Source organism: Tachypleus tridentatus, chromosome 5 (genome assembly GCF_004210375.1).
Source record: "Tachypleus tridentatus isolate NWPU-2018 chromosome 5, ASM421037v1, whole genome shotgun sequence".
NCBI lineage: Eukaryota > Metazoa > Arthropoda > Merostomata > Xiphosura > Limulidae > Tachypleus > Tachypleus tridentatus.
This window is the reverse complement of record NC_134829.1, coordinates 19335997-19362835: the sequence shown is the minus strand read 5'-3', so window position 1 is coordinate 19362835 and position 26839 is coordinate 19335997. Positions and strand designations below refer to the sequence as shown.

Genomic DNA, 26839 nt, shown 5'->3' with positions numbered 1-26839 from the left:
AGAAAATGTTAGTAGTTATGATTATGAATAAATGAACACGATGAGAGTTGTCACAAAATATTATTTTCTATAAAAAATATGAGAAATCTTAGAACTTGTGATTTTGAATAAATATACACGAACATGTTCCCAACAGAGTTGTCACATATTACCACTTTCCATCAAAAGAAATCTGAGGAACTTTTAGTAGTTATGATTATGTATAAATGTACATGCACATGTCCTTTCCTCAGAGTTGTCACATTGTACCACTTTCCATCAGAAGATATTTAAGTTTCAATTTCACTCTAAATAGAAAATTTGCTGATCTTTATATAAAATAGCATTGAATTATTTTACCTTCTACTCTCGGGCTGTGTTCTTGTGCTCCACTGTTGTTACTTCCAGAGATATCAGTTCTTATTCTAACCTGGTTGAAAGAAACATCCCGACTGGTATCTTCAGAACCACTGCCACCCGGAGTAGATGGCGTTCTTGGTGAAACAACAGCTGTAAAATGTTGAAGATTAAGCCCCTGTTTATCTCTACTGTTCAGTTTCTCATATCCGTACCACCCTAGGAGCTCATTCATTGTGGTCTCGGCGTAGTCCTAGTGGTAGAAATATTATTAGAAGCAAACATTTATTCAAGTAAAACTGCAATTTATAACAGCCATATTATTAGTTTTCGTAAACAATGGGTGATGTTATCAGTCTTTAGGATTATAAAAATATTAACATTCATATTAAAAAACGGAGCATTTTAAATACGCACACATATATATATACATATAGGACAGTTTATTACAATTAAACTCTTAGAAATCATACGAGTGACTGTTGAATCCACAGGTTATAAAATAATGTTTTGTGTCATAACACTTTTAATTTACAATAGGCAGTTTAAAAAAGTAGACTTAATTTTCTTACATATTTTACCGAAAGAGAAATTTTTTGTGTACACTACGAAATAATTATAATAAGCCAAATCTATCATTGTAGGTATACTCTACACAAAGAGATTTCACTTAAAATGGTAGATTAGAATAAACAAGTACTGTGTGTGTGTATATATATATATATAAGACCCTTCGATATTATTCTACAAGGTGAAACTACAAAGAAGTGTTCATCCAATCTGCCAAATTCATATTTGCATATAAAAGAGTCTGTCTAACGTGGAGAACTAACAATATATCGTAGAATGAATGTATCGATAGAACTTTTTGTATGCGCTCTCTTAACTTCACATTTCACGCAATCCAAACTGTAGTCGTTAAATGAAATGTATGAAACAATACTGCTACCTGGGAAAGAATGGATAATTTATTCTATAAAGACTGTAGCAAGCAAGTATAGGACTGACAAAATGACTATTCTTTTCATTCAGCGCGTTGCTTCTTTCTTAAAATGTTACTAAAAATATTAAAATCAGTGCTATAACCCTAACTTATAGTTTATTTACTAACTGTTTCAAATCAGTTTAATATAATTAGCCAGTATAATAATATTAAATAATTAGCCAAGGTTATCATGGTTAAATTGCTATATATATATCGTCCTTTAAAGTTCCTAATGTTTGTTTGTTTTTGAAATTCGCACAAAGCTACTCGAGGGCTATCTGTGCTAGCCGTCCCTAATTTAGCAGTGTAAGACTAGAGGGAAGGCAGCTAGTCATCACCACCCACCGCCAACTCTTGGGCTACTCTTTTACCAACGAATAGTGGGATTGACCGAAACTTTATAACGCCCCCACGGCTGGGAGGCCGAGCATGTTTGGCGCGACGCGGGCCCGAATCCGCGACCCTCGGATTACGAGTCGCACGCCTTACGCGCTAGGCCATATTAGGACCCCGTTACTTATCCAATAATGAAATAATCATAAGACTTTTCATCATGTTAAAATGTGTACACATGTAAGATGTCAGCACCTACACCAAAGCTGTCAACAAGCACCTGGGTACATTAAAAGAACATGACATATATGTGAAATTCTATTTCATTTTATCTGAAAATATTGAAAAAAATATAAATTATTGAAATAACTTTATGGAACATAAATAACAAATTGCAGAAAAAAATACATGAAGTTTCCTATTTTCTTTTAGAATGAACATCATTTGAACGTAAAAAAAATGATGTATATTGACAAACTTAGGAAGAAAAAAGATATATTAAGATTACACATAGATAACATTATTAAACAGGTTCTTTCTCTAGCCTTTAGAAACCAGTATTTTGTTTAATTTGATCTATTTTTCTGTTAAAGATAAATTATATCTCAATAGCTATTTAGAAAATCATCTTGGAAAGATAATTGACTGCTGTAAATTTAAAATGTTTCCATCAGAAAGACGATTTATATTCAACAATAGTTGTCTGCTCTTATAGATGAATACGCTTTCTGTACCATTATTCCTCCAAATACTCATCCACTCATTCAAGACAAATGTTCGCGTCGTTTAGGAGTAAGAAGACATTGAGAGAATGAGTGATGTAAATTTTGAAATAACGAAAGAAAATTAACAATAATCTTTACACTAAACAACACAAATAGTGTTTGAGAGATAGAATTTAATGTCTCCTATATTAGTTGCCGTATACCTGAGTTTTTATATAACTAATTTCAGTGTTTATTTGTTTCTGAATTTCGCGAAAAGCTACACGAGGGCTATCTGCGCTAGTCGTCCCAAATTTAGCAGTGAGAGACTAAAGGAAAGACAGCTAGTCATATCACTCACCGCCAACTCTTGGTCTACTCTTCTACCAACGAATAATGGGATTGACCATCACATTACAACGCTCCCATGCGTGAAAGGGTGAGCATATTTGGTGCAATGGAGATTCGAACCCGCGACCTTCAGATTACGAGAAGAGCGCCTTAATCACTTGGCTAGGTCGGGCCAAGTAATTTTAGATGACTCAGACAGTACAACAAATAGATAATTAAGGTAACCTTCTGTCTCAGCTAGGGTTAAAGCACAAAATCAACACTCGTTATCTTTTTTTAAAACACCAATATCTGCTCTATTAACTCACAATTTTCATTTGCGTGTCGTACTTATCCTCAGACCGTTTTTAATTAAAACTTCAAATTCGCCATTGTCTTCAAATTACTTGCGGCTCACGCCCTTCTACGGATCCTCGTCATTAATGTTTCTTGCGTGTATTACATAATTAGCCAATGGCAGCCAAGGTGGCAAAGCTTGGCCAGTTTCTTTTGGAAACTTTAATACCTACGTAAATGAATTTAAATAGACGCATTAACTCACACATTCGGTTAGAGCAATGTAACGATCTGTAATGAAATGTCTGAAAAGTTTGTTTGTAACATCTTTACGCTCCACTAATAAACATTTGTAATGTTTGGGTGGAACAATGTTATAATCGCAAAGTTGGAGTGTGTCTTGTTGTTGTTTTTAAATAAGAAATTATATATGAAAGATAAACGATATTTTCAACAAACGTTTATTTCAAATAGCAATATTTAAGATCAAGTTTTTGAGTAGTAGAAAACGTACACGACTCATTAGTGGTAAGAGAACGAGCAAATTTAGGTAACTGTTCAAAATAAGCTAGTCCCCTGCTAGTACAGCGGTAAGTCTACGGAGTTACAACACTGACATCGGGGGGCTTTATTTCCCTCGGTAGACTCAGCAGATAGCCCCGATGTGGCTTTGCTATCAGAAAAAACACACAATAAACTAAAGGAAATATCCCTGTTTCTGTGTGTGCGTGTGTTTTTTGTTTTAGTGTGAGGTTTATACAACTCTAAATGCATTGTTAAGAAATTACCTTAGTAATTACACCTTTCCGAATATTTGAAGTTCTATTGTGTAGGGGAAAAATTAGAGAAAACCAATGAACATTCTTAACGTATGGATAGCATATTTGAAATAGGGTCACTTGGATACATATCAGTTGACAAGGACGACAGAGCAGTAGTCAGTGATTAGACTGACATATTTGTTTGCCTTTTCGCTCTTACTTCAATTGAAAAAGTGACTTTGTTATTAATCTATGGCGTTGATGACATTTCTTGTCATTTTTCAGAAGATAGTTGGCTCCAAGTCCGCCCATTACCGCGTGCATCATGCTTCGTGATCCTTTGTCGGAGCAATTTTTTTTTCCCTCAATGAGTATTGATCACGAGTCCAGGGCACAAGCATGATGCGGGTTAATAACCGAAAGAAGTTACAGAAAAGTGTTGTTCATCACAGTTGTTTGATGGCCACGTCGATAAGAACTAGCCATTTCGGTGTGTACTGAGAAAATAGGCTGGCGATGTCCCCGCTGGACAATGGCTAGCCAAGCGTGAAAGATGGTTGCTGGGAGAAAAAAAAACAGTGAACGAGTGTACGGGAAAAGCCCTGCAGCACTGTACTAGGTCATTAATAACACCTACGACGCGAGAAACACATATAAAGAGAATTGAGCCAATAAAAACTAGATGTGAAACAATGAATTTACTGATATATACTCTCGGATCTAAGCTACTAAGTCGGGAAAAATCAGCAAACTACAACAAAAGCAAGCCTACCATCTACAGTTTAATTGCACTCAAGCACAGTTTCAAAATTTCTCAAATAACATACTTATATATTTTATTTTGAGTGTTATTATATTTTGACATACTTAAGTCACTTTTAGTAATAGGTCATCACCCTTCAATACTATACATCTCCAGCTTTCAAGTCAAGTGAAACGCTATTAGAAACAACAAATAGAAAAGTAAATTAACTTATTTACATTTGCACCATTAGTCATAACTTTCTAAGTTTGTCTTAATTTTATATTACTTTATTCTACCTTCAGTTGTCACAAGGTAATACATTAATTAATTTTTGTCTTAGAATATAAATCTTGGAAAAGTTTGCTTCCTTTTGATCGAATAGCTAGACAACTGGCTCCATCCACTCCAAATATCGAACCTCGATGAGTCACTTGACAGAAATTTCTGATAAATATACACGAGTAATATTTCATGTCAAAGCTGTACAGCGAGGAATTCAATAAGATGGGCTCTCTTAAAATTGTTGCCCCCCGCTAGCACAGCGGTAAGTCTACGGGTTTACAACGCTAAAATCAGAGGTTCGATACCTCTCGGTGGGCTCAGCAGATAGCCCGATGTGGCTTTGCTATGAGGAAACACACAAACACACTTAAAATTGTTATTTGACTTTCTATTAAGAAGGGTTATTTGTTTATTTGAACTTCAGTATAAAGCCATACAATTAGCCATTTATGCTTTGTCTATCATGGGTATGGATCTAAACTTGGTTTCTGGTTTCAAGAACTTAAGTCCCCAGACATACCGCTGTGCCATTATGTTTTTTATGTCTATGCTTTCTCAGGATCTGCGACAATCCTTAATCAGTTTTAAATTGTAGTGAAAAGTTATCTAAAGAAACTCGTAGTAATAATGATAATAAAACAATTTAGAAGTAAAAACAGACTAAATTATTTTATCCTTTAAATAACTAAATTCATTAAATTTTGTGTGTGTGCGTGCGCTCTATTTTTTCATATTACTGATTTCGTTAACCCAAACTTGAGTTATGTCTTTACAGTTGACTGTAATCTAGGCATTACTTACATGAATATGTTACCAAAATAGATATTATAATAATAAAGTTATTTTATGAAAAAAAAACGAATTTAAATAGAATACACAAATATTTACATGTTATCTAAATTTAATTATTTGTTCTAAGTTGACTACAAGTTTGATTATTTCAATTTTTTAATTTTTGTGTGTTTTTTAATGCACCTTGCAAAAATATCTTATTTTTAAATAAACGATACTGTTTCGTTTTTCTACACATAAGATTTTTTAGTAATAGGTTCTATTACTTTGAACTCATTTAGAGAAAACTAGGACAAACCTTGTTAACACTGTTGTTGGCAGATTGCCATTAACTGAAATTAGAAGAGTTTTTATTTCATTAGGTCATGATGTTTCTCAAAAATAGTTCTAGAAAGAGAACTTAAGAGATACATTTTGCATTTGAAAGTCTCTTGGAATACAGCTTGCCATCGTCAAAGACGTTTTTCTAAGTCTTGTCTCTGTCGATCGAGTTAGTTCAGCACATATGTACTGTAAGAGTCAGTGATGAATAATTCGTTCTTTCTAGAATTATAAGTCTTTCTACTTAAACTCGCTAATAGTCACCACTTCAAGATAATAATAATAACACAAACCTATTTCTTCTAAGCTTAAAATGAGTCACCTGGTATCAAACACACTGTTAACGACTTAAATATTTATTATCACTGTCAGACAACTGGCCAGACGTTTATCTCATACGGTTTACATAAATATATACATGTAACATATGTCACTAATGCTTTTTCTCCCCCAGTGGATCAGGCGCTATATGTGAGGCCTTATGATACCAAATATTAAGTTTAGATACCCGCGGTTGGCAGAGAACAGATAGACCATTATGCAGCTTTGTATTTAACAAGAAAAACAAAACAAGTAATCGAACAAAATATATCATAACAATGCGCGCCATTTATATACGCTTTTAACTTTTCTATCGAGTGTATACAAGACAATTTCAATTATTTTATTTTTTCTTATAGTTATATTTTTGATTTATAGATTTTTTTCCCATTACCAAGATTTTTGTGATCTGCAGGTTATTTGAATAACAGTTTATAACTCAATGTTCACTAAAAATTGTGTTTATACACCTGTAGTGAACACAGCATAAATAGCCCACTATGTAGCTTTGTGCTTAATAACAATTAAACAAAATCATAATACGAATTATTCATTTGTAGCTTAATGTTATATTACTGGTGAAATAACGTTTAGAATAGTACAACAGGTTTCTACTGACTGTTGCTGTGATTAGTTTTCATCTCCTAGTTTTATACAAGTGTGTATTTGATACTTAGACTGCAGGTGTAGGATTCGACCAGCGTTAAACACAGCGTGCACGGTTTTTATACGAAGCAGGTGGAATAGCATGTTTAGGTTTAAAGTGTTACATTCTAAAGTGTGAGCCAACGACAGAGTTTCGAGGAATGATTACATATAACAAACTGTAAGATTAAGTAGTAAAATTATGAAGCTTTTCTCTCTTTCTCTTTTTTACCTCTAGCACATATTACTGAACTCAAATATAATCAAAGTCGAATTTTGTACTGAATTAACATTGTAAGTGTTCTGACGCTGTGGTGAAACATATATAAAGTCTGTCCTCTAAGAAAACACAATACGTCTTTATATAGACAGTTGCACATTTTGTCTTCAAGTGATTCGTGATGTTGTACTAACCAAAACCGTTCGTAGACAATGTACTAAACTTTTTGTTACTGTAGACAATGAACACAAAGATTCAGCACATTTTCATCTGAAGTCTGGTCTCTGTATTGCTTATATCTCTTTACGTCCGTATTAGGATATTATACACATGGTTTATATCCAAATTTTTGCGATCCGTCAGTTTACAATATAGAATATTTCACCGATTCTCTGCAATTAATCTTTCTATTTTGTGCAGATATTCTTATTGTAGTAGGAAATGTCGAAAATCAATTATAGTATTGAATGTTATATAATTGCAACAAATATACCAACGTTTTTCGACAGATAAATATGTTTATTAGCACGGTTTTTGAGAATATAATCTTCAAATTGATTTTAATTAATAATTATGTCAGGATTTCTCACCAAGGTACATCGCTAAGTGGAAGCTTAGGCCAGGTGGGTTATGATTAGCTGCCTTCCCTCTAGTCTTGCACTGCTAAATTAGGAACGACTAGCGCAGATAGCCCTCGAGTAGCTTAATTTAGTATTGTCATCACTATCCACCGCCAACTCTTGGGATACTCTTCTACCAACGAATAGTAGGATTGATCGTGAAATTATAACGTCCCAACGGCTGAAAGGGCGAGCATGTTTGGTGCGACGGGGATTTGAACCCGCGAACCTCAAGTTACGAGTCGAGCGCCCTAACCACCTGGGCATACTGTGCCTTTCTGTCTGATTTGCTGATTTATTAAAAGTTTGGTGATTTGACTGTATTAAACAAAAAATGAAACGTGACGTTGTGAGACAAAACAAATAGATGAAAACAACCAAAACCTGTAAATTAAAGCTGTTTTGAAGGAAGTTTAAAGAACATAACGTGATATCTGATATTTAAATTAAGAAGACTGACAGATAGTATAACGTTAGTTTTTTTGGAAGATAATTGTTTGTTTGTTGAATTTATTGAAAAACTATTCGAGGGCTATTTGTTCTCGTCGTATCTAATTTTGAAGTTATATATTAAGGAAAAATAAAAAGGTAAGCCATCCACTGCCAGCTTTTGGTCTATTTATTGTCCACGAACGAATTCCACATTATAACTCTCCTGCGGTTGAATAAGAGAAGATATTCAGCAAGGGATTTCGATCTCAGACCTTAGAATTGTGAATCGAGCAATCACCACACTCCATGTTTGAAAAGTGTAGTTTTGGTCATATCAAATTATTATTGTTATCATATTGTTGGAATAATTTATTATTTATTTATCAAATACACATTCAATAAATAAATAATATTGTCAAATTATTACAAATGCTTACAATTTGTCTGTCGTCTACGGGATTTTTTTTTAATGTATTGAATAACTGATAAAAAACAACATGATATACTCACTTTTACATGATCCTCAACAATACGTTCTTAATATACAGGTTATATTCTCCTCTACATGATCCTCAACAATAAGTTCTTAATATACAGGTTGTATTCTCCTCTACATGATCCTCAACAATACGTTCTTAATATACAGGTTATATTTTCTTCTACATGATCCTCAACAATACGTTTACGTTCTTAATATACAGGTTATATTCTCTTCTACATGATCCTCAACAATACGTTCTTAATATACAGGTTATATTCTCCTCTACATGATCCTCAACAATACGTTCTTAATATACAGGTTATATTCTCTTCTACATGATCCTCAACAATACGTTTACGTTCTTAATATACAGGTTGTATTCTCCTCTACATGATCCTCAACAATACGTTCTTAATATACAGGTTATATTTTCTTCTACATGATCCTCAACAATACGTTCTTAATATACAGGTTATATTTTCTTCTACATGATCTTCAACAATACGTTTACGTTCTTAATATACAGGTTATATTCTCTTCTACATGATCCTCAATAATACGTTCTTAATATACAGGTTATATTCTCTTCTACATGATCCTCAACAATACGTTCTTAATATACAGGTTATATTCTCTTCTACATGATCCTCAACAATACGTATACGTTCTTAATATACAGGTTATATTCTCTTCTACATGATCCTCAACAATACGTTCTTAATATACAGGTTATATTTTCTTCTACATGATCCTCAAGAATAGGTTCTAGATACAAAGTCACATATTTTTTAAAAATAAAATAGTGTTTTTGTTTTGAATCTAAAATAAGAGCATATTTAATAAGTTTATCAATATGAAGTGAAACGACAAAATTGAGTGTATTCCGTTGTTGTTTAGAACAGAATTGAGAATAGCATGCTCATTTACTGGTAATAAACTTGTAGAAAGAAAAGGAGTATTTTTCTCTTGTATAAAATAAAGCACAAGACTAGAGAAACAACCACGTCTTTAGTTAATGTAGATAACTATGTATTGCTCAATCTGAGAAACAAGAGAAGAAAATAAGAAAAATGTAATTAATACTATTTCGAAATCAAATAATTCTTTTATAAGCTAGTCAAATCAAACCTCTCTTCAAACTTACTGCCAACGTTTCTTTCTAGATAATAGCTTAGCACAATGTATTATTGCAAATATGTATAATATATAGAGGTTCACGCTCGGTCATGCTTTATGTGCAAAATGTGATCTTGACAATAGACTTGCAGTGTAGTTTCCGTTCTGAGATTGTCACGTTCAAAGCACACCACTCTTTCTTATTGCCCTTCCAACATCTATCTATTATAAAAAAATAACGGTTTCCCACCACTTATTTCAACACATCAATTGCATAGAAATCCATAGGCACTACGACTAAACGTATTTCTATAATATGAGTTTATGAATAATTTGCGTCGGAGAGGGGTGTTACGTATCCTTCCTAAAAGTTATCAAACTTTTGAGGTATCGTAATACTTCTAAAGTGCAAAACAATGTAAAACTGTAGATTTTATACATTCCATTCAACTGCAACTTTATATAGGTTGTGGTTATCACGCGACTTGCTAATTTGCATATTCAAATTGTTTTAATATAAAGTACATCTATGTATATATATAAATTATCTTCTTTGTTCCCTTTTCTTTTGTACGACAAATCTGTCGAAAGTGAATTTATAATGAACGTAGAAAATGTATTCCTTAACTCAAGGATGTTTTGCATCAATACATTATGAACTTGTTGTGAACTTAAACAGCCTTGAAAATGAAGTGTTCTGTAACGCGTGGAGCCGCGAATAAATTCAACTTCAAGAAGACAATAATTTATTATTTGTAACGTTGTGTTTATTTTATAAGTTAGTTCCATCCCTTGACTTCAAATTTCATATAACCAAAGTCTAAAATTACAGAAAATAGAGACGTTTCCTGTAGATATTTTAAATTAATAATTACTTACTTTTATTAGCAACACAGACGCTGAAGGTGTTTCACTCTTTTCCCAAAACATATGTAACACAGCTGTTTAAATTTGTATAAATACAACGAATCACAGAACCATGTTTATGTCATCTTATTATCATTTATGCTATCAGCCCCACAACAACAACTTCGAGTAATCTTTTACCATGTACATATTTACACATATGCTTTTGAAAATTTTACGACTCATTTCTTGACTTTGATATTTTTGATACAGGAGAAATTTTAAGATCCAAACAATGTGTATAGTGTGCTCTTTGTCACATTCGTTATTATGAAAATGTCAAAATTCGTGTTAATAATTTAAATACATATCTTAAAAGGTAATTCTTAGTGCAATAATATCATGACTAGATTTTGAATGATTCATTAACGTAGAAGTTCTGCGAACTACATACTTTGTATTTTCGGCTCATATTTCGGAAAGAAATTTTTTCAAAAATGTTTAGTGTGTAAAGGGTAAACTTGTTTATACACAGATTTTATTCCATATCTATCAATGACTTATTTGAAGTTAAGCAGAAAGCTACACAATGGGTTATCTTACCACCATGGTGGTTGTAAACCCAGTTTTTAGAATTGTAAGTCCGCAGACATACCACTATGTCATTGGAGAGGGACATTTATATATGATGCAAAGTTTAAGTTAACACCAGCGTATTTAGAAAACAATTTAACAGCAATGCTAATTACAACATCTAACTCGAAAGTCTAACGTTGGTTTAAAATATATTTTAAGCGCTATTAGATAATAAAAATAAGATTCAAATTCTTATAAATGTAGTTAATGGACATATGATTATTCATTCCTCAATGAACAACTTATTCCTAAGTTTTCTGACACTAGTGTATTAATGCACTGTCGCCCTCAGTGCTACCGTATTTCAAACTGGAGTGCAACTCATTTTTTGTAGCTATTATTCTACAACTGCCACTACATAAAAGCTTGTACTTGTTTGGATATACTTCAAAATAATTGCTGACCTGTGATGCAGGTCATACAAGACAAGGGATGACACACAGGCTTATGCAAGATTTTATGAGCTCTGATTTACTTCTCTTGAATATACAAAACGAGAGTGATCATCAATATGGGTTGATGGATTATGGAATACTACAGTAGGGTTTTAATCTTTCAAAACAGTGCACTATCATAAGCATTCTTACTTTTATCTTTGTTTATTTCAGAAGTAAGAAGATCATCTTTCTGCTTCAGCAGTCATTTAGTCTGAAAATAACTAAACAACACATAAGAACTTCTTAGCTAAGTAGTAGCTAGTAACTTCGGTGCTTTTCTCTTAATACCAAAGCTATCAAAGAGGACAGAAAGACAAAGTTATGTTTGAGAAGCTATTTATATAATCGAATTTCTTGACAAGCCACTGTTTCGATACAAACTGGATTAAGTTTGTGAAATATAATTTTTTTCCATTTTATTTTAACAAGTATAAATCAGAACTAGTGTATTCATTTTTAACACTGCTTTACTTATTTATTCTAACATCATATAATATCAATTTTCATTTCCTTCAAATAAACTGACCATTATTAAAATAACTATCGAACCAGTAAGCTAATCTTTATGATGTAGAAAAAATACATTCAAAGTATGTTGACATTTAAGAGACACCAATAAATTATCACTAACCGATAAGGCCTGGCATGGCCTAGGTGGTTAAGGCGTTCGACTCGTAAGTGACGGGTTCGAATCTTCGTTACACCAAACATGAATTATCTATTCTGAGGTCACCAGCGTGCGCGAAATTGTTTTTAGTGTTATCAGCCTTTACACTTACTGATGAGCCTCTGGGATATCTTCAGAAACATATTAATATATTGTAATGTTTGTCTTAACAGGAGGATCTTATATAAAATGTCTTTAATTCTTTCAAAAATGGTTGTCATATTTTTCGTATGATAACATCTCTTCTAATGAAAACAACACAGATATTCTAGGAATATAGTTTATTTTGTATGAATTCGATTCACCAAAAATACCTTCAGAGAGAACTTTATGTCTATTAGTTTGTTTATTTACTTTTTTTTTTTAATTTTGTGCCAAGCTAATCGAGGACTATCTGCTATTGAAATGATAGAATAGAGAGAAGGCAGAGAGTCAAGACCAACCATCGTCAATTCTTGAAATATTCTTTACCAATAAATAGTAGGATTGGCGATCACATTATAATTTTTTCTTCGTCGTAAGGGCAAGTACGTTCGAGAACAGGATTCAAACCCGCAATCTCCTCAACTCCAAGTCGAGTTTCCTAAACCACCAGGATATACCAGATCATATTTACTAGTGTTTTGAAGATATTTTTAATCCAGTATGACTGACATTTTCTAAAACACCTTCCTTAGCTTAATAAAAACAAATTAATAGATGTAAACTAACATGAAGTCTCTGATGCTCAAATGCAAGCTTAACTTAATAGGATTTCTTCTCATTATTACCTAACAAAACCAACTAGAGTTCGTGTTTTAATGAATAAACTCATTATGTGTCTATACGTAAACAATTTTCTTATTTTAAATGTGTTAATGATATTAAAATGGCTTTTGATAATTCTTTTATTTTTCAAGAATAATAATAAATGTTGGAAAAAAAACTAATGACACTACACTATACATCCTATATAATATACTTACTCTTGAACATTGTTATAGCATTTTAATTCATCTTCTAAAAAAATAAAAAAAGGTCTTACAATAATAAGCATATTGTACAAAAGAGTGCTAAGACATATGTTTAAGGTATCCGTTCTTTTACTTATTTCAACAGTTCAAGTGCACAAAATTTCACGTCTATCGGAAAACACGAGAGATACTTAAGGATCTGTTAATAAAACACTTTTTACGAGTACACTTATTAATACAATCTGCGTTCACCAAATTCTTTTATTATGATTTTACTGTTTGTTTATTTTTGAATTCGCGCAAAGCTACATGAAGGCTATCTGCGCTAACCGTCCCTAATTTAGCAGTGCAAGACTAGAGAGAAGACAGTCACCACCACCCACCGCCAACTCTTGGGCTACTCTTTTATCAACGAATAGTGGGATTGACTGTCACATTATAACGTTCCCACAGCTGAAAGCGCAAGCATGTTTGGTGTGACAAGGATTCGAACCAGCGTCCATTGGATTTCGAGATGAGCGCCCAGCCAATACCGGCCTTTGATTTTACTAAATAATGACTGTAAAGTTAACGAATTTTACCTTTTCATAAATATTTTATGACATCACTAATTTTTTTCTTTATGTACAGGTGTTCTGCATTTGTGCAGTTTTGGCATTTTCGCTAACTTAAGACAAGTGTTATACTTTTCTTCAGCTAAAGGTTACTTATGCTACGCCTAGAAACTGGTTTCATCCTGGCTCTACGTCTGAGGCCCCTGAGTAGAAGTGGCTCCACTTCAAACTATGGCAAACATAGTTGTTTAAATTAATATTCTTATTTGTCGATAAATATTATTTGAAATAGTCCATGATGCGTAAACATTGAATTCTAATATACTGTACATTTAATGCTCTATTTGTATTTTGCACAGTAAATCAATTTTTTTTTTCCAGTAGACACGTAGTAATTATAGATTTATTATTTTTGATTACTTATCTTCAGATATAAAGTATTTCTCAGTTGTTGTTTTGTTTTAACTTTTCAATTACGAGTACCAACCATACACTCTTCCAACACTGTTGTTTGTGTTTCTGTCATATATATATATAAAACAGTTAGAAGAAACTAGTACTCTAAAGAATAATACATATGTAGATTTATTTTGCAAAAGTTCTTTATGACAGAGAAATGAAATATCAATACATATAACCGTCCACCTAATGTACCTGGACAACATCATATCTGACACTAAATAATCTAGTCACGCAGAAAGGTTTTGCCAGGCTTAGCTATCTTTAACGTAGAAGTGCTGTAAAGTGAAAGGACAATATGTCAGTAGCACGTGTTTCCTATATGGCTACTTACATCTCGAGAATAGGAGGACGTAGAACTAAGTGTGATATCCCTGTTACATGTTCATCTACCCATTTGCACATACGTTACCTACTATACACCATGCTGTTTGTTCGTTTACTCATTCATTCACCTATTCGAAAACTTTTCAGCCACCAATTCATTCATTATTATACCTATTTTATAATAAACTTGTCTCGTGCTTTCTTTTAATGGAAAATATGAGTTACAAAATGTCACTCTTATTGAATTTTAAAAAGAAAAAGAGAAAATGTCCTATATAAAACTTTTAAATTCTAACTTTTCTTTAAACTTTTGATAAATTATCAAATTACATTTTAAAGCATCATTATATTTGATTTCACTTACTTGCCAGGGGAACCATTTATTCAATTTGTTTATTCCTTTCACAAAACGTCACCTGAACAGCACTACTATTATACAGAGGTAAATTTTAATAACAATAATAACATGTAAAAGGGAATTTTGTCACTAATTAAGTCGTAATAAAGTTTTGAAGTAACACGCAGCTATTTTCTCTGCAAATTAGTGTTTAAGTTGTGATGTAAGTAGCAGGATGTGAGGGTTGCAGAGAGATGGGGTTTGGAGTTTTCACTAACTTGACATACAGGAAGCACGTGTTTCTGGAGTATGGTGTTGTTGTTATTTTAGTATTTCAATCCTCGAGCTATCATTTTCAACTGACGGTGTAGAAAAAAAATAGCATTGAATGGTACAGACCAATCGGATCAAGAGATATTTGTCACGTGCTAAGATTGAGGGTAAGATTTCCAGCTTATTTGAACACGTGTCTCGATGACCCAAAGCGTTTTTCTCACTGGTCGCTGCAGTTAGAAGAAGCTGGTACTCTAAACAAGTTAATCTGCATCATATCTTTATGTATGCTTATATGTTATCATATGTTACTCCTCAGAGGGCGAAATAAGGCACCTTCATGACTTCAATAATTTGATACGTTATGTTGAAGACCAAGGGTGGGTAGAAATTATATAAAATACTTGTGAGAATATAAACGTAACCTATTCTAGCATATCATAGAATATTAGAAACTTTATTCCTGTGAAATACAGCCAGAGATAACCATCCACAAGGATTACAAAATATATGATAAATAGTAGTCCATGAAGGATGCTTATTTGAAACAAAAACAAACATTAAGCCTTATGTTATATTTTCGTATATGTATGCAAATATATATATATATATATAAAATTAAGTGCGTCAAGTTACAACTTAACAGAATTAGCTTGTCAGTTTTAGTGGTTTTTTTATTTCAGTTTAATGAGCATGATTCATCTAATGGAGATTGTGACTGTAGTAAAATAACAAAAATACCCCTTTAGTTCTAATCTGATAAATGTGGAAATATATAGATACAGTTTTTGCTTATTCTGTTCGAAACTTAAAACGCTCTATACAGCCTCGTATATAGTTTTCTAAAAGCAAAATATAGTGACAAATGTTTGCACTTTAAGCTCAGGAACTGATGGTGAATATGACATTTACAGAGTTTTCTATAACTGTTTAGTTAGAAAATGTCTTGTAATTGAATATGAAGAAATAACAAGAATTTCGATGACAATTTTTGCCACTTTGGCCTTGACATCGTCGTAAAAATGTTCTAACCATTTGAAAATACAGATACTTGGAAGGTAAATAAAATCTTTAATGACTATCAATATACTTTAACAAAAAATAAGATTAGCAGGAAATAAACACTTATGGTTGTGTTGTCATTGTCTGATGCTAAAATTTTCATCAACTCTAAAACATATAACATCATGACAATTCGAAATTCGAAATGCTTAATATTACAACGTTTGCCAAATCTAAATGCTTGATACCATGTCATTAGTTTAGTTTTAGCATGTGATAATGTATTGATCATAAAATCATAACGATCACAAATATTAAGCACCTGGATAACTCCTTTCATACCCATTTATATTTATGCTAAAGTACAAAGAAAATAAAGACATAAAATATAGTAACTTAAAGCAACCATGAACCTGAGTGAGTATTTGGTATTATGACATTCAAAAACATTTCTCTGCTATTCTAGCTTTCAAAGCGTAATACATTATATCATAATGTTAATAAGATTTTAAAAATCTAGTGCTGTAATATTCACAAGAAATTAAGTGTGTGACGTCATGGTGTTCATAAACACATAAAACTTGAAGATACTACTTTTATCAGTCCAGATATTATTATTGTAACGTTCATAAAATCTCTATGCGTCTCGCTATAATAATTTAATCACCATCAACACGTTAAAATGTTTAATGATATTTACGAAGCCAACTAACGTGATGTGATAAAAGTAACAAAGTATGAATACTTGGCATGTTTATTGTTGTCAGACACGATTAATTTATTTTATTATTTTCATAAAACATGAAGGTTGAACAGTATCTAATCTTCATGAAACCTGAATATACTAAGATAATGTAAGATATAAACACCTGACACTGTTATGTTAAATGATGAGTGAATATATTACGTATTTTAAAATCTAAACATCTAAAATGAAATGTGAATATATCATGTAACGTAAGATGTAAACACCCGATACTGTGGTCTTCATAAAATATGAATATATCATTAAATGTAAGATCTAAACATCTGGCTGTAAGATCTTTATCAAGCCTGAGTTTCCAATCTTATAACTTTTTTAATGTTTCAACAAATGATTGTAAACTATTTATGAAGCATATCTGATGTTATTATGCACAGGAAATCTCCTGTGGTGATTTCCATTTTCTCGTGAGCACACCATTTTTTGCAAAAGTTTATCTGAAACTTTCTCCAGTTCATTCTTTCAGAGAGCATATTTAAATAGTGATGAGATCTGCGGATCGTTTTCTTGTTCATGGATCATGTTTGCTATTAGCAAACGGAACTTCAGCAGTTCAATCAGATCCCTCACGTCCATTCATTGCCATTAATCAAAGCCTTGTCAGTAGGACAGTCCTTCACAAAGTCCAATGCAGACCCAAAAATGCGATACAATTCTACAATACTATCCTCTAAACAAGTGTCTATCACTTCATTTTGCCTTAATTTCTTATCCTGAACTCGAGTCACACCACACGAGGGAAACACTTCTGGATTCTCTTTAACAACAACATCCTTAGATGAACATTAATAGGCTTACTATCCAGTTTGGGTTCGGCAACAACTTTTCTCAACAATAATGACACACTCTGAATCGGTGGGGTAGGCCTTACCCCAACCACAACTGATCCCGAAATTAGGATATTAAACAAATGCTATAAAAAAGGAACATTAATAAAATTACCCTGAACACTCTGAGCCGTAATTGACTCACTAGTGGCAGAACTCGAATTTAAAGACAATACACCTTCTAAAAACAATAATCGAGTCAGCCCAGTATCACGTAAAATACGTGTGGGTATGGGATTAGCAGTATCATTTGCCAAAGACGCAGAACAAAACTAACAGACACAAAAGGTCTAAATTCTTTAGTAGCCACATCAAACTTTTCATCAATGGCCAAATGAACAACATCAGGTGATCTGGTAAAACTACATTCATACGTGAACGCAAACGCACGAGGTGTTGCCTCCTGTTCTTTTATATATTTTTTTCAAATTCCAACAGTCGGACTTACCACGATCATGTTTTTTACAAAAGTAACAGAGAGGCTGTAATGGTTTTGATAAAGTTTTATCCGGACTGTCAGAATATTTTGAACTAGAGGAGCTGGACTTTTTATAAGAATACTCAATTTTAGTTGGAATGAACATGTATAGGTTTTTCTTTGTTAGCAGAATTTTTTTTTATGAAAATTGGTTTCATGAATTAAAGTGTAATCATAGAAGAGATTCGGTGGTTCCTATTGTGTTTCAACTTTCTTTTCAACCAAATAAGTTTTGGGCCTTCAACTGCACATCGTTTGAATTCTTCAACTAGTACTAATTATCTTAGTTTGTCAAAGCCGTGGCCAATATGCATAAAATTACACCACCGATGGAAAAATAATTTTCTTTTTCTTGGATGAATTTCATATGCGTTTGACTTCTTGCTCGCGATAACCTCGAAACTTTTGGCGATAAACTTCCGGTGATAGCTTGTACTCTTTGAGGATATTTGCCTTAAGCTTATTATAATTGGTACAATCTTCTCGAGAAAGAGAAACATAAGCCTCTTAAAGTTTATCAATGATACCACTTAGTAACAGTAATGACTATTTTTGGGGGAGCCATTCCATGGTTATGGCAACTTTCTCAAAATGTTGAAAATATTCATCAAGTTTATTTTCGTTAAATGTTGGTACTTTAATATATCGATTGAGTTCAAAGTTAGCATTTGTCCTTGGTCAGTCAAGGTTAAGCCTACTTTATACTTCCTTCGGCCTAATTTCTTTTTCGACTTCAGAAGGGCTTGCTTTTTCTGGGCTTCGATACGGGCTTTTTCGTTCTCAAGACGTTTATTTTCTCTTTCTGACTCGATATTGGCTTTCTCTTTCTGAGCTTTGATGCAGACTTGTTCTTTCTGGGCTTCGATGCGTGCTTGTTCAAACTCGATTTGTTTAAGTTTTAATTGCATCTCTAACTTATCTTTATTGCTCAACTCTGATTGGCTAGTGGAGACAATAGAGTATTTCTCTAATGCTTCTTCAAACAACAAATCATCATTGACTAATATTTCAACAGTACACTTTATTTTATATTTTAACCTTTACTTCTAAAATTTTGACAATTTCAAGCAATTCACTTTTGTTATATTTTCTAGCAGTTCGAGGAAGAATATTCCAAGAAATCTTGATAATCAGACATGATCAGATCTTGTTGGCACTGATAAAAATAAATTAAATTAAGATCTGAGTTTGAATTTATATCGACTTTCGTTTCTGATTCAGATTTCGGACACAATACCCCAATTTATTGTGTTGCATATTATACTTTATTTCGTACGAGTCTCTAGCTTATTATTACTATTTCAAATAAGCAGAAATTTAAATTTAGAAGTTAACATAACATTCATATGTATCAAATTTACATTATTTGCCAACAAGATTGATACACACAATATCATTTTTTAAACACAAATATGTTTTAATATACAAAGATAAAAAAATACAATTTATAATAACGGTTATTACTAATAGTTATTACAAATGATGGTTTATATACCAGAGCTGTCGTTTCTTGCTTTTTCTGGGCTTCGATACGGGCTTTTTCGTTCTCAAGACGTTTATTTTCTCTTTCTGACTCGATATTGGCTTTCTCTTTCTGAGCTTTGATGCAGACTTGTTCTTTCTGGGCTTCGATGCGTGCTTGTTCAAACTCGATTTGTTTAAGTTTTAATTGCATCTCTAACTTATCTTTATTGCTCAACTCTGATTGGCTAGTGGAGACAATAGAGTATTTCTCTAATGCTTCTTCAGACAACAAATCATCATTGACTAATATTTCAACAGTACACTTTATTTTATATTTTAACCTTTACTTCTAAAATTTTGACAATTTCAAGCAATTCACTTTTGTTATATTTTCTAGCAGTTCGAGGAAGAATATTCCAAGAAATCTTGATAATCAGACATGATCAGATCTTGTTGGCACTGATAAAAATAAATTAAATTAAGATCTGAGTTTGAATTTATATCGACTTTCGTTTCTGATTCAGATTTCGGACACAATACCCCAATTTATTGTGTTGCATATTATACTTTATTTCGTACGAGTCTCTAGCTTATTATTACTATTTCAAATAAGCAGAAATTTAAATTTAGAAGTTAACATAACATTCATATGTATCAAATTTACATTATTTGCCAACAAGATTGATACACACAATATCATTTTTTAAACACAAATATGTTTTAATATACAAAGATAAAAAAATACAATTTATAATAACGGTTATTACTAATAGTTATTACAAATGATGGTTTATATACCAGAGCTGTCGTTTCTTGATTGGCCTCACATTGTTTACAAGTTCACTTCTTACCGATTAGCAATTCCTATCAGCAATAATAACGTCCGAAATAACTTGGCGAAGTTGAACGGTTTGCAATGTTAAAAATTCAGGTTCCTCCTCTAATTCTGTAGTTTCCCATTAATAGGCGTTGATCATAATTATAGCTTTTTAGGCCTATAACACTCTGATTGTAGCTGACCAATAATAATAATCTTTGTCTCTCGGGGCGTCACTTTTTAATACAATAATCATGCAAGTTTCTCTACATTTCAACAATATTCTAGTGCGTTTATGTGAGACAGATATTCTCGATTTTCACTTTCAGGAATTTTATTCAAATTTCGAGAACAGGTGGAACTTGCGCAGTACACGTGATATGCAACCATAAAGAAACAAGTTACTAAGATAAATGTATATGGTTACACTAGATACTCGTTTTCTGCAAAGCCGTCCTAAATTAGGAACGGTTATATCCGAATCATGCAATCTTTACTTTGAGTGTTTGGCGCAGTTGTCTTATAACATGTGATGTTCAATCTATGTTAGCCCCGGCATGGCCAGGAGGTTAAGGAGTTGGTCTCGTAATCTAAGGGTCGTGGATTCGAATCCTCATTCCATCAAACATGCTCACTCTTTCAGTTGATAAAGTAACCAAAGAGTTGGTATTGGGTGATGATGACTAAGCTGCCTTTCTCTGCTAAATTAGAATGGCTAGCGCAAATAGCCCTCATGTAATTTTGCGAGAAATTCAAAACAAACCAAACCATCCTGTGTTGTAAGATTAAAGAAGCCCAAATACCTGATACATTATGTTCGCAAATTAGCGATTCTTGACACTGTTATTTTTCTCTAGCTTAAATACTTATTTTATATTAGCTTAGCATGTTTCAATAGATTCTGTTAAATGCTTATTACTTCAGAGCACTTCAGGTTCTAGCATTCACTAAACCTGAGAAACTGAATGCTTAAATATTTATTTGATAAGTAATGGTTTCTTTTGAATTTCGCGCAAAGCTACACGAGGGCTATCTGCGCTAGCCGTCCCTAATTTATCAGTGAAAGACTAGAAGGAAGGAAGCTAGTCATCACCACCCACTGCCAACTTTTGAGCAACTCTTTTAACAACAAATAGTGGGATTAACCGTCACATTATAACGCCCTAACCACTGAAAGGACAAGCATGTTTGATGGAACGGGGATTCGAACCCGCCACCTTCAGATTATAAATCAAGCTAATAGCATATTATAAATAATGTCTACTGAATTTCAGGGTTTGGGGAAAAATTTGTATGAATAATTTTGTATATTTTTATACCTACGTGGATCAATGACGTATGATTAATCAGCAAAATAATAATGAATATTTGTTTTTGGTTTGTGTTTTTCTTAATTAGTCCCCCTTTGTCTGCAGGTACATGTTTAGTTTCTGTGTAATTATATTCAACTGAGTATCATCATTCTTTGGAGTAGGCTCTGTTTTCATGTCCCATTTCGTAAAATTCTAATATCTGAGCTGTATCTCCTCAGCTGCGTTTTGTTTATGTTACTTGATACTCTCTCAGCTAACAACACAAGCTTCCCCAATATTTTCTGTACAGAAACCTAAGCTACACTTATCAAGTATCTCATTAGTTTACTGATGTGGTAGTGTTGTCTTTGTTTGCCTTCGAGGAGCACATGAAGATCACGTTACTCGGTTTCTTGGAAATTTTGAGCACCCGAACTTCCCATCTCTTCATAACTTTTTCTCTAATCTAAATACTGGCTCGTGAACGTGCTAAATATTAGGAATAATAAGAATTGTAAAGAAAAACATATTTTATGACAAAATATGAGTATGTTCTCATGTTACCACAACTTTATATAGTCTGTTTTTATGTGAAATTGTTATTAGAGGTTCGTATATCTAATTAACTGAGGTTTAAGCTCTCTATACATAACGCAAGGGTTATTCTTGTGTAATAATTCAACGTTAATGAATAATATTAATAACATACAATAAATTTCGTATCTACAAATAGTTATTCTATAATCAATTTCATATCTACAGATAGTGCTGTAGAATATTTATCTGTAGATATGAAATTGGTTTTAACTAAAGCATTGGATGTATTACACCTGCATAGTCTACTTGAATAACTTACAGTATTGAACGGATGTACGATAAAACTCTTCTTTAGGCGTTCACCCAGTCATCAAAAGCAAGATTCACCTTACAAAGATGATGCAGAATTAACGTAGTTTATGAGGCATTATAAGCGGTATCCTCTCAGAGTGAGTTTGTTTGTTTTTTGAATTTCGCTCAAAGCTACTCGAGGGCTACCTGTGCTAACCGTCCCTAATTTAGCAGTGTAAGACTAGAAGGAAAGCAACTAGTCATCATCATCCGCCGTCAATTATTAGGCTACTCTTTAACCAAAGAATAGTGGGATTGACCGTCACATTATAACTTCCTCACAGCTGAAAGGGTGATCTTGTTTGGTGTGACGGGGATTCGAACTCGCTAGTAATTAACTACGGAAAGAAATGGTAACATCATCAAAACTGAACAACAGTACAGGTTTATCCTCCAATTACGAAGATATCACACAGATTTGTATAACAAATAGGAGCACCTTATGCATCCAACCTTTATTTTATTTCTTGTGATAATTCAATAGCTGATAGGCAAATTATAATATGATTAAGAAATTGCAAAAAGTTTTAATAGTAAAACGGTAAATTAGTGACATGATATACAACACTATATATGGGTACTTTATTAATTCATGTCGATAATCAAAGGATTATAAAAACTAGGAACCATATTTTGAAACACACTAGCGAGTGGAACTGTTACTTACAGTGTTGTCAGACAATATTTAATAATGTTCAAACGACTCTATAAAGCGTGTAATACAACATCTTTAAACAATAATACTGTGTTTGATAACACAGGCAGAAATTTAAAATTCGATTTAAGACTTATATGAAGTAATTTGTTGTTTGAAAATGTTCTGGTGGTGATCAACTAACAAACCGATCTTTAGCCGACTACAATAACAAACTATATACTAGAACATTTGATATAGTGGTACCCGCGCACGAAAAGCTTGAGGTTACTGAAAGACAAATGTCTACATACATGTAGTTACTAATGTTGCGGATATCGAAAATGAACAGTGAGAAAAAAATCAGTTTACTTGGTAATTCTAAGAGGAATTATGAGGAATAAGATAACGAAAAACTTAAATCGAAATCATTGAAATGTGAAAAGCTTGAACAATAACTGTCACAGTTAAACAAATGTGAAAAGTTTGAACAATAACTGTCACAGTTAAACAAATGTGAAAAGTTTGAACAATAACTGTCACAGTTAAACAAATGTGAAAAGGTTGAACAATAACTGTCACAGTTAAACAAATGTGAAAAGTTTGAACAATAACTGTCACAGTTAAACAAATGTGAAAAGTTTGAGCAATAACTGTCACAATTAAACAAAACAAATTCAAGGAAATGGTTTCAAGCATACTTTTGAGTTTATTTGTTATCTGTCAAACGAGATGAACTTGAAACTCTGTAGAATGTTTAAAAAAGCCACTCATTTGTTTGAAAATACAAATACTACAACAAAAAGCTTCCTTAGTTTGAAAATGTACCTTGAATTCACAGAAACTGAAACAACAATTTATTTACTCTTGAAACAAAGTAAGAATAACCACAGATTGTGGCAGCAATACCAAGAAAAGGAGCTAACGTAAAAATCAGTGACATCTTTCACTTAACTTGAAATGTCATGTATCTTTGCAGACAATGAAGGACAGAAATTAGTTATTTTCCCAAATGCACAAGAAAAACACTAAAAACTAGCTAACGGAGTGATTCGTAAATGCGATTTAAGTCTAATCTGCAATTAGCTAGAAATCACGTAGAGAGCTTTACGATAATTTTACTAATCTTGATATTTTACTAAATATTATAATAAAAACGTTACGGTTATATCTTTAACAATGATTGTATGTAACATGTGAGAGTATTGACTGTATTTACCCTAGAGTATTTACCCTACAACACAATAGTAATGTAGGTATTTAAGCCTCAAGTGCAAATATATCAAAGAAAGTGTTTTTTTCTTTCCTATAACAAATCAGACTTCCCTATAATTTAGCGGTAAGCTTGAAGGTTAAAACGCTAAATAATTTAGTTTGTTGATTTAAAACATAAAACCTAATAGCAAAAAAAAAAAACAAACAAAAATCACCTTAGCAAATGATGCACAATATCATGATATACTTGAAGCCATTTTTTGTAAGTGACAAATGTTACCACGTACAAGAGTATATCTAAACTGTTACAGTATTGAATATTGTTGGAAAAAATAGACAACGAAATTCGTAATTGCTAACCAGGGAATAGGTAGCCATTTATAAGTGGATTGAAATGATTAAAACTGTTTAAAGACTTTTATAAAATTAAACTGTAAACGTAAAACTGAAAACCCAAATCCAAAACAAAAACTCTTTTTTTTTCCCATACACTTTAGTTATGTAATCTAATGATATTCATGATAACGAGAAACCCATTTTAAGTAAAAATGTATTATAAAGACGTCTGTTATGGGTATTAAAACTTTAATTAAAATAAGTACAGAACAACGTTTCAACCTTCTTAGATTATTTTCAGGTTAACTACAACAACAACTTTTATGTGAGTCTGAAGATGACCTAAGAAGGTGAAAATATTTTTCTATACTTTATTTTAGTTATAATTTTAATACCCATAACAGCCGTCTTGAGAATGCACTTATGATATTCAGTTTCTGCAGTGAGTTACTTTCAGAAATCTAGTTCCGTTAGAAATTCATACACTTAAGGAATCATCCCAGAATATTGTTTCAATAACAGCATAATGTTTTGATTTTACATACATTTGAAATATGTTAATATAAGATGTTATACACTTTATACCCAAATTTAGAAATCTGAAGAGAAACAATTGAATCTTTGTTCTAATATCTGCGATTCTGATGATATAACGGTTCATGAATGTGTGTGTTTTCTTATAGCAAAGCCACATCGGGCTATCTGCTGAACCCACCGAGGGGAATCGAACCCCTGATTTTACGTTAATGAGTTAATAAAGTACAAAATAATTATATTTCTATACACAATAAAGGTTTTAATAAACGAGATAATTTTATTTCATTTTCAGGTTTGCGAACTTAAGTATGAGCTACTATTAATGTTATCTGATTTGTAAATAAATTCGTAACTAAATAGAGTTACCCTTAAACTTTAAAGGAATAAAATAAGCCATGCTATTGTTAACAATGTACTTGTTAACTTAAAACTAATCTAAATGTTCAACGAACACTGTAAAAAGGGGCGTGATGTTTAGGTTATTAAGAAAAGGATTAGAACTCGGTGATCTTAACAGCTTTTATGATTAGAACAAATAACACATGTAATTAAGGCTTCATTTCTAGTTCGTGAATCTACATTAACACATGGTGTCCATAGGAATAATTTCAGGCCTAATACAAAATTATACAACTTACAGTTATTAAATCTAAGAGACATTTATTAATTATCGGGTTCCAGCAAATTTCTTTCGCTATGAGACATAGGCGGAATACTGTTGTGCAAATTACATTTTCCATTGAAATTATGTATATATTTATAATTATATATAAATGCTTTTTAAATCAAGTATGTTTGTTTCAGTTATTCTATATAACAGGCCCGGCATGGCCAAGCGTGTTAAGGCGTGCGACTCGTAATCTGAGGGTCGCGGGTTCGCATCCCGGTCGCGCTAAACATGCTCGCCCTTTCAGCCGTGGGGGCGTTATAATGTGACAGTCAATCCCACTATTCGTTGGCAAAAGAGTAGCCCAAGAGTTGGCGGTGGGCGGTGATGACTAGCTGTCTTCCCTCTAGTCTTACACTGCTAAATTAGGGATGGCTAGTACAGATAGCCCTCGAGTAGCTTTGTGCGAAATTCCAAAACAAAAAACAAAATCTATATAACGGGACTTGTGCGTGTTTTACTTTAGATCCTAAACAACAAGACTAGAAACGAATTTAAAATGTGCTACTTCAAATATTACTTATAGAGTTTAAAAGAATATTTATATTCACTAAACTATCATCTTATATCACCCCCACCCTTAACCTATAACTTGCTCTCATATTTGTTAAAGTATCTCATGTTCGTTGGTCTACTTACTTAAGATGCCAAAGTATATTCATTCTTCTTCATTAACACCAGTTTTATTGGAATATCTGTGACGACTATG

At 32.5% G+C, this 26839-nt stretch overlaps 1 protein-coding gene across 1 annotated transcript in view; it reads right to left on the bottom strand.

Moving 5' to 3' along the window:
• Positions 1-26839, bottom strand: part of LOC143250649 (uncharacterized) — a 92877-nt gene that overhangs the window by 31733 nt on the left and 34305 nt on the right. The window contains exon 2 of the mRNA XM_076501513.1: positions 340-589. Coding sequence (XP_076357628.1) covers positions 340-589 — 250 coding nt within the window. The remainder of the gene's footprint in view (positions 1-339; positions 590-26839) is intronic.